Here is a 10479-nt window from a genome sequence, read left to right as displayed (position 1 = left end):
TTGTAAAGCGTTTATTCTATGACCATCTCTGATTCTCCAAAACTGGTATTCCAAAGGGAATCGGAGGCTTCAAAAAAATACCACTAATGCAGTTTTCCTTCAGCTTTAACGATTTCTTTTTTATTTTTGTAAGTCAAATGAGTCACTATATTGGTATTCCTAAATCATCCAGCTTGCATTTTGATGAGTTAGTCTACCATCATTGTTCTGAGTTATGAAATTTCAAAGTCTCTTTGGAATACTAATTTCATATTTATACGTTTCAGGTTTTTTATTCCATCCTATTTCCCTGAATTTTTTCTTGACAGTTGCTGATGTAAAATTTAATATAAAATATTTAGTCACAAAATAGTATTGCTTTTATGCACATTGTGGTAAGACTATTTTTTTCCAATAAAAACTATACCATCTTCCATAAAATCCTAAACATATTAAGAACTGTGATGCAGAACAAAATTACACAGGGTGAAGCAGGTACCAGCACAACAGTGAGATTATATTACATCAAAAAATTTTAATGGTCCCAAATATATACTCAACAACTAAGCATACACTCAGGGGGGCAAAAAAAAATTATGACACAAAAGTGACCACATCTAGAATTCCACTCAATCTTTAATCAAGAAGGGACAAACAATTCCCCCACCTCCAAAAAAAATTCTGCAGTTTAAAGGGCAAAGGGAACAGATTAAAAAAAAAGAGGAAACTTTATATTCGGCCCTCCCCCATAGAGGTTTTTAAAACCTGTTGTAGCTTGACTAAAATGTTCAGAATGTACGATTTCAAAGGCAGGTCTCTTTTATACAAAGAAACTGCTGGCATTCTTAACTAGTGAAGAATTATGGCAAAACTGCCTTTTCTTCAGAAGTCTCATACATGGTCCAAGAAAGCATATTCTGATTGTAGCAACTGACCAGCCATTCCAGAGTTCCACTAGCAAAACTCCTGCCCTGTTGGCTTATTTTGTTTCATTTTGTTTTCCATTTCCTTCCCTGAGAAAAGGGCAATGTGTGGTCCAAGCTGGAGAGCTCAAAGACTTAAGTCTTTCCCCTAAATGAAACATTTCCCCTTCTTCTGCTCCTTTGAATTGGCACTTGATTGGCAGAAATCCATTTGTATAGGTTGATCTGTGTCACACACAGTAATTCACAAAAGATTGCTGCTTTGCTGTGGGTTTGTTTTGTTTTTGGAAAAAATATCCTTCCCCCAACTGGTAATGTTCTTCAGCAGTTGCCATTACGATGACTCAAGCTTTGCTTTCTTTGACAAAGGTAAAGTTTCCTCTTTATCTTCATCTTCATCATCCTCTTCATCATCATCGGGATAATCTACAAGACCAACAAGGCCTCCCTACAAAGACAGACAATTACTACAATTAGGATGATTTTTGCACATTGATACTTCATGTTCGTATTGGAAAACGATGTTTGCACAGAATATTGCCACAAGCATACTGATTTCACAAAGGTTTGAATAAAACAAAGCAGAACAAAAAGAAATCCTTCAGTATCAATAAAAATTACATTGTCTAAAAAATGTTTAAATGAATAAATCCAAAATTGGGTTTTACCTATCCAACTGGATAGAAATATTTCCAGTTGAAATTTAAGAAAAGCCAAAAATCTACTTAGTTTTTCTAAGTGTCACTGCAGCTCCATCTGTAAAGATAGAAATTTTTTTTTACAGAGCATAGCTGACTGCAGCAATAAGCAATCTGGAAGCACTTCAGAAACAAATACAGCCACAGTCTGTCTTCACAAAAGCCATTTTAAATGTGTAGTAACTTCAAGAATTTTTTGTATAATATAACTGAATGAGGTGTACAGGTTACAAAATTTAAAAACTTGGCAGCTGGAAATGAAAGCATATCTAGTAATATAAAAAACTCCCTTGTATTGCAAGCAAACACAAATTTTAAGATTAGGCAGCTCTGAACCATGAAGAGGCGGCATGAGACCTTCTAAAGCTTCCTCTTACTACAGTACGTTACAATTTCTCAAGCACAACCAGCATTTGACTACAATGGTCGTTCCTGGTACTTTACTCAAAGATCGTATTATTCAGGTGTCTAATGACAGACATCCAAAGCAGAAAATTTCAGTCAACTGTATAACCAAAATATAACTCGATAAACAATACAACGTAACACTGAGTATAGTACACATGAAGTAACAGGATCAAATAATTAATGAAAAACCCAATTTCAACACTGTTTCTAGTTTGCGACCGTGGCACATTGATAAGCAGTGTATATTTTACTGAAAGAAAGTAGCTTATCCTATGAATGGTTTTTCAGTGCACTGCATATTCAGTGCAACCTGAACATTTTTCTTTTGCCACCACAACCTGAAATTTTGGAGCCGATGCTGTATGCAATATACTCCATATGTAAAGATTCCATTTCATATTCAAGGAATTATACTCTCTGGGAGAGAACAAGCCTCCAGCAGAAATATGGAACAGACTGAACTAAATTCCAAGCCAATTCTATCCCTTTTAAAAAGCACTTGACTAGTTACTGTATTTTTTTTCTCAAAAATTAATCAAATCTGCTTCCCCTTCATCAGAAGAGGACATGTCCCTTAGTTCTTCCATCAGCCAAACTCTTCTCATTCAGGTGTTTTCAACACAAGGTAATCCAAACACAAACTCTTAAGCCATGTTCCACTGTAAGAAAGAGTAAACCTAAAACCCCATTTGCTTTTACTAGAAATTACATGAACAAGCACTATGGTGGCATTAAAAATAAGAATGAATCAGAGTTATTCCGAGGTGACCTGAGATACACACCTGACCTTTCAGACATTGAAACACTTGTTATGAAAGTGAATTCTCATTATCTGAACTACGCTGCACCAACATGACCCTGTCTGTCCCCCAGTGCTGAGAAAACACTAGTCACTCTTTTTCCCAAACTTGGTTTAAATAGTTTTAGCCAAAAATCTGATAAAATCCAACAGCATCCTAAAATGCATTTAAACATGCTGGGCTTGGATATTCACTGCGAGTTATACTGACTCTTTTAAACAGGCTTTCTTCTTCTACTCCAGTATGTTCCAACCCAAAACTGTATGTTATTTCAAAAGGTTAAGTCACCATGCTAAGATACTAGAAATTGTTTATGGTTTAGCTTACAGAAACCACCCCTCCATAATACAATTTATTTGTTTCACGTGTGCCACTTGTATCATTCTGAACAATGTTAACAATGGTAAAAACGGTAACAGTAGAAATTCTCAACGGCTGTGGTGGGACATTGTGGAGTCTAGCCAATTTGGCAACGTTTCCAAAGTATTTCTGTATTTCTACCTGCCAAACATCCCTTTACTTTAACAGAAGTTAAGCATTGTCTGTATTTCACCATAATGATCACTGCAAACAGCAGCTAGTTGTATGCTTCATACTTTAAGAGTTTGGACATTAAAAGAGCTTTTCTTCCTTCTTTTATATACACGTCAGATCTCCTTAAAAACGCTAAAGGCCAGATAAAATGTACACACAAACCAGACAGTCCCATTACTGCCTAATATGTCAGAATTCACACAAACTCGAGACAGATGCTAAAGCAAATTCCTAGCCTGCAACAATGAAGTCAACTTATGTCCATTCAAAATTACCTTAGTTGTAATAGCTGCCATCTGAGATGTGCTTTTAGAAACGGATCCTGGAGACCCAGGGGACCCTGGGGACCCGGGAGACCCTGGGGATCCAGGCAGATTACTTGCAGATGACTGGCTGGTAAGGTTAGATTTTGTACCACTGGAAAAGGAAAGCTTGAAACTTGGGCTCTGACGACCTGAAAGGTTAGTTTTCAGAAGAACTTCCTTTTCTTCACTCTCTTTCACTGGAGAGAGAAAAAACCACACACACATAAAAAGAAAAAAAAAAAGGCAAAAAGTAAAGCGATATTATTGAGTGGAACATTTAATTACAAATTAAGGCAAAAGGCTTAATACTTTATGTACACCTTGGTAAAGTGAGTCATCATAGACTTTTTTTCTTTCATACCACTATACCACCTACCAGCTGCTGTCATTGGCCAGGAATAAACACTTTTATTCTACCAATGATATCACCTGAACATTTACATCAAAAATTTTGATTTATAAACCTGAATAAAACACAGGAAAGCCTGACTATCAGCTAAGACTGTCATTCAAATGCTTTAAGGAATCAACAACATTATTTTGTATCATTCTGCTTTTAAAGAGAACAAAACTTGTTTCAAAGGGATGGTCCACCAACTTGGTGTCATGACTTCAAAACTGAAGAACTTCAGAATAAGTACATGCAAATCCTTCATTGCAGTAGGACTAAAAAATACAAGTTATGGCTTCTGCATAAGCCACATAGCATTCATCTCATCACTTACATTTTTTCCTTTCCATGAATTTACTGATAGGGTCCATAATATCTTCATCATTTTTAGTTTTGTCAGAAGGGGGCACCACTGCCTCTCCATCTTCCATATCATCTTCATCAGTATTAAACCACATTTCCTCCTCATCCTCCAGGGTTCTTGCATCCCTTCTGTATCTATGGTTTCTCAAAATGGAGCGCATACTGCAGAACAGTAAGTTTTAAAACTTTTGATTCAAAAACCAACTCATATTAATAACAGAACTTCTACTCAGCATTTACAGTGACAGCTTACAGATACAAATACTGTAGAGCAATAAAAATACCAGCAAATCATTCTGTAATGTAAATTTTTGTATTTTCAGTGCAAATATAATTAAAAAAACCTTTTCTTTATAAAGAATCAAATACAGTAACAACTGTGCTAACAGCACATTTGGACTACTCTGTCTGTCCAAAATTCTGTAGCTTACAAACAGCTCTATTAAAAGTAATTTCAATAAATGCCACTGAAGTGTTACATTCAGGCTTGGTTTAACAGCTTGCACTGGTAAATAAAAAGTTGTAAAACACAGAGTTTAGAATCTATAGACTTTTTTTCCTGAAAATACTTTATAACTTGTCAGTATTTGAGGTCCAATGTGTTAAAGGAAAAGAAACTCAACCCAAAATCTAACTTAAATACAAGTCCAGTTTAAAATAGATACATCAAAAAGACAGCTTTCTTCTATATCCACCTGTTACAATTTTTGGTCACTATCAGTATCTTCCATTCCTCAGAGCCTTGGATATAAAGTGCTACTTCTCCCTACCTATTTTATCTATTATTAGTCTTGGTCTATCTCAGCTCTACCTTCCTTTTCTTTTTTCTCAAAGAAGCAGCATTATGGCCTTGGAGAAGAGGGACAGTGATGTGCACCCTGAAGAACAGGCGGAGGAGAAGTGGAAAAGAGGCTGAAAACACTCTTTTCCTTGCTAAGTGTTGATTCTAACAGTTAATTTCCAACAAAATGGTGAAACCCTCAACAACTTTTCTGTAGCATTTCTAAATTTACTAGCCACAATTCAAGTCTGAAATTTAACATTTTTCATAAAGTCTCTGTTACTGGAATCAAAATGTTAATAATATAATCTAGGCTTATTCTACTTAGAGAAAAGGTCTTGCTTTACTGACTGCAGGACAAAGCCAGAAGGTAAAAACTAGGAAATTACAAGGTATTAAACACAAATGCTAAATGTACTTTTAAAAAGAAATCTAATTCTGAATAATTTGCTTGCCAACACTATAATCTGGATCTATATACACTGCATCAATTTACATTGCATTTAAAATAAAGTTCTGCTAGTAGTGCAAAACTATTACTTAAGGAGCACTCTTCTGAATACTTCTGTGGCCCACATCAACAGAAGTACCTGAGGGAATTAGCTGTGCGAGAAGTGAGCTATAGTGACTGGCAAGCAATTATAGATCCCGATGAAATGCCATGTCAGCGACCCATATTGAGGAAGTTTGTACAGAGTGCACCATCAATGTATTCCCATACATTGTCAACAATGGTCCGGGGAGGGGAGAGGGGTTAGTAGAGAGAGTCTGTCATCAGTTAGTGGCTGGCCCAGCCTCAAACTGTGACACCTTCCTTACTGAAATATTCTTTGCTAAAATGCATAAACAGATTCTTGTTATATTTGCATTTTATTACTTCTGGGTTTTAAGCCATTACATGGACTGTGACAGGGCTTGTGCAGCCACTATAAAAGATGTAGGAAGAAGGTAAAAACTGAGCTGATTCAGCTACAAACCTCTCGAAGCTGTAATTTTCTGTTGGATAAACTCATGCGACACAGCTATATACACAATCACTTAGCTCAACTGAAGCCAAGAAAAGACTAGTGTTTTACTTCCGGTACTGGACGGAAATTACTGAAGGAAGTGGCTGGGTGTTCTTTCCAACATATGCATTAATGTAAGAATCGTAGGCTTGAATTTCACAGCTGTTTAAGTAGTAAACTTAGCTGACACAAGCCAAGATAATACCTCACCTGAAAACATTAGTACTGGAAACTGCAGATCCCGCACATACTCTTGAAAGTGCCTCAACATTTTAAAAGAAACCTACAATTATACTCTCACTTTAACTGTACAAGTCTCAAATTTAAGCATCTGTTAAGAAATCTTGTGGCAGGAAATAAAATGTCCAAAATTTCAAGATGTCATAGTATGACTAATCAGGATTAGTTTTTTAATGTGTTTTTTCCAAACTAATTCAAGACAACAGCACAAGAACACATCTTGCTAACATTTCTTAAGAAAACTCATCTATTCACACAAGCAGTCCATTTTGTTTTAATGAAACAACACATAAAAGTAATATAATTTGCTAAAAATAAATGGAGTAAAAAATCCTAAACTTCCTATTTTTATACACTCTAACCTTTTAACCTTGGCTAACTGTGTACTAAGGAAGGGAACTTTTGCTCTAGCAAACAGAAGGAGTGATTCAAGTGTTACATCAGATCGGTTTTTGCACCACCAGCAAACCTAACAGTGACAAAAAAGCATTGTCTGAAAATTTCTTTGTATATTCTATTTCTCAGTAATTTTGGTAGAGCTTATGTAAATATCTACTCCCACAACTAACTAAAATAAAAGGAAATCTGACATGAATTTCTGAAGGAAGAATCCACAGAATGATAATTCACAACTGAAGAGTCTTTCAAACCAAGCAGTGGGAACCTGTTATTTAAGCAAATGAACTTCAGATACTTGATAGGCTTCCAGCTTCATTACAACAGTGTATGTAAGTTTAGGATATGACAACTCAGCATTATTACAGGGGGTCCAGCAACTGTTGGCTGAAAGCTGATCAAGAGTTTGAAGCAACACATCTGGAAATCGCACTTTTAATCAAGTGAATTCAGCAATGCCCGAGATGCACGTGGGAGTCTAAATTATTTACATTTCCCACTATCCCAGAACAACCCACCCATATTCCCAAAACAGAATTAAAGCACTAAAACACTAATAAGGGCATTTCGTGCATTTTACCTGTCAAGTTTTGGATTATCTTGCCTTTCCCTTTGCTGCTCAAATCGTAGTTTCAGTCCTTTGAACGTCTGCACATAATCTACATCTTCCAGTGCCTTCCAGTAATTTTCAATTACATGAGCCGTTAATGATTTTATATCTTCCTATAGGAAGAAACAAACAAAGTGACTTATTTTCATTCAAAAATAATTTATTTAATAAAACATAAAAAGTAACTGAAATGAGATTATTTTTAAACATTTCATAGGAAGCATCATATTAAGTAGCTTATGCAAAAATAAGTATTATGCCTTCAAGTGTAGTTAAAAATCTAGAGCTTCACATATTTGATTAGTGAAACAAGCATAACAGCAGCAATTTTCTAGCAATGTCTCCTTCAAAACAGATGAACGGAACCTAAAACCCTGATAGAAAATGATACCAAAATCAATTCTAAAATGTCTTTCCCGCTGTAACTGGTATTTTATATTGACAGATTAATTGATACCTGTTGTAATCAATTAAAAACATATGTTTACAAGATACATTAGCATTAATTTTGTTTCTTTCCTTGCTGAAAACAGATTACTTATGTAAAAATAATTATTCAATGCATTTGTTTAGGATGAGAACAAGGAAGATATTTTTCATGAGAAACTAACATCAAGTTTTTCCTTTGTGGCCATACAGTGCTGGTTAAGGTCCTTTACAAAACCCTCCTGACTGTTCCGCTAGTTCAGTTCAGTGTTGTGGCTACCCAAAGCCACTCTAGACAGCTGAGACTAGCACAGGTCTGCATGCTGCAGCAGGAAAATTGTTCCTGTGCGTTGTTTGGCTTTCTTAGCACTGCACAGCCCCTGGAATACGCTGCAAAATAAACACCTGAATTACCATCTACTAAGGATAAGCAAAGCAACATAATACACTGATTATTTTCCTTTTTGGTTACATGCTCAAATGTCACTTTTTATGAATGGCAATACATCAGCAACAACGGTAGCACACTTCTTTTTTTTAATTTGCTCTCTTTAAAAACAAACCTGGATTAAAAAAAATATTGACAAAAATTATTGACAGATACCAAGGAGGAGTCTGAAAATTCAACCTGGGTATCTACATGAAAAGGAGGACAAGAAAATAAAAGATGATTTATTTCCCCATATCATGAACTGTAGAATCAGCACACAATCTCACGGAGTACTGAAAGACCGTAGCACAGAAGACAGGGTCACCTATGTGAATTAACTTTTTTCATAGCTTCAAAAGCATTTTTAAATCAACTCTTCCATGATGATCAGGTCATCTCAGTCTTGAATTACCTTGAGTCCCAACTCAAAGAGGCAAGAGGTCATCAGCACAGAAGATAAGAGGTGACAAAGTCTCCTTTTTTCCTCACCCACTTACTCCTCCACGACTCTCTGCACCCTAGTTTGGCCCCCCTTACTAGATTTACAGAATGGACATCATTTCATTGGAATCTGGATGCAAACAACAGTGAGGAAACAGTATTGTGCCAACAGCCAAATTGGTATGAATATTTTAAGAGACTCCCCATGGAAGGAACTCCGTTAAAATAATGAAAAGAGACTGGCACCTCTTCTGTATATTTCCATATTCTGTTGAATTGACATTACAGAGGACAGCTAAATCTGATGGGTTTGTAGCAGTAGTTTCCAATTACATTCCTGTCATAACAGGTCCATCCGATCCGCATGATGAAACTCTATTAGGGCTGCCTCTGCAAATCTGGGTACTGTGAATACACTATTGAATGAATTTAATTTTCAAGTCGTGGTACTGTTTGAACATAAGAAAGAACATGTACAAGTATGTAACAGTGATATCAAAGAAAGTTCATATGGTCCCATTATGATAGCATCATTTAAGGTACAAGCAAAAAGAAAAGTCATCTTGAACCACACGATTAAGCAATACAGTAATTATCTTCAGCATATAACAGCACTCACCACTCTGATAAATTCAAACATCTCTATTATGGCCGAGTTCATCAGATTATAACGGGAACCATTATTTAGAAATGCTTTGACCACAGGTTCAAACAAAAAGCTTTTCATTATGTAACGGTTGTAGAATTCATCCTTTAGCCCAATTATCTTTCTCTTGAACCGAAGGGCACCTGAAACAGAAGTGTTGTCAAAAGAATTTTTTACAGTTTTAAATTGAAAGGAAAAAAAATCCAGAAATTACTCAGCATTAGTTAAGGCAATCTGCAACCTCAGTTCTTACACAGCACTACATTATTAGAACCAGGTAATGCATTCAGCTACTCTCTGCTTCTCAACCGTCTTGACTATACTGCTGAAGATTACTTATCTATTTTATCATAAAGAAATCCTCTATCAAAATTGTACAAGTGAAACCACCTCTGTTCACTGAAGAAATAATATACTACTGTTTAACTATATTACTACTAACAAAGTTGTATTTTTTATTTTTTTTAATTACTTATGATAAAGGTAAAATATTGTCTTAATAGAAGAACTGGGAAATTTGCTCATCATTCCTATTATTCAAATGCAAGTTTTATTACATTTAATTAAGTCCTATTTGATTAGGACGCAAACTATCTCATTTTAAAATCAGTAAATGACGTTTTCTTCACACACATAGTAAAGTAGAGACTTAATTTACATCCAGTTTAAAGCTCTTTCTGGAACTCCAAAGTGTACACATGTATGTCAATGTCCATGGATAAACAGAAAGTAGAGTATCATCTCGCTATAAGGCAGCACATTCTGGTTAGCAACTAGGTGTACACAAAAAAGATTATTCAAGAGTTCTAAAACCAAACTCAGGTCATTTAGTTACAAATTTAAAAGCACTTATTGTACGGTACTGCTCCGTCAACTTTAGGCTTTGTTTTACTCTGTGTGCACAACGGAATCACAGGGGGAAAAAAAAATTAAAAAAAAAAAAATCAAAAAATCTCTTTTTTGCCTCCAGAAGTAAGTCACACTGCTTCGCTATTACTGTACTGACCATGGTCAAGAAACTACCCGAGTCTGAAGAGCAGCACACTGAGCTTCTGTGCTGTTTAATGCAGTCAGATAACCGTATCTCTAGTTAAGTACCTC

At 35.6% G+C, this 10479-nt stretch overlaps 1 protein-coding gene across 2 annotated transcripts in view; it reads right to left on the bottom strand.

The window, feature by feature from the left end:
• Nucleotides 1–494: 494 nt before the first annotated feature.
• The window catches only part of PPP4R3A (protein phosphatase 4 regulatory subunit 3A), a 43716-nt gene continuing 33731 nt past the window's right edge, over nucleotides 495–10479 (bottom strand). For both annotated transcript variants that reach the window (XM_009953799.2, XM_086462179.1), the window contains 5 exons: nucleotides 9352–9521; nucleotides 7406–7548; nucleotides 4373–4563; nucleotides 3618–3844; nucleotides 495–1350 (listed from right to left, as the gene is read on the bottom strand). In XM_009953799.2, coding sequence (XP_009952101.1) covers nucleotides 1237–1350; nucleotides 3618–3844; nucleotides 4373–4563; nucleotides 7406–7548; nucleotides 9352–9521 — 845 coding nt within the window. In that variant the 3' untranslated portion in view covers nucleotides 495–1236. The remainder of the gene's footprint in view (nucleotides 1351–3617; nucleotides 3845–4372; nucleotides 4564–7405; nucleotides 7549–9351; nucleotides 9522–10479) is intronic.

The sequence above is a fragment of the Leptosomus discolor genome, chromosome 3 (assembly GCF_034619465.1).
Source record: "Leptosomus discolor isolate bLepDis1 chromosome 3, bLepDis1.hap2, whole genome shotgun sequence".
Lineage (NCBI taxonomy): Eukaryota > Metazoa > Chordata > Aves > Leptosomiformes > Leptosomidae > Leptosomus > Leptosomus discolor.
This window is presented reverse-complemented; position numbering and strand designations above follow the sequence as displayed.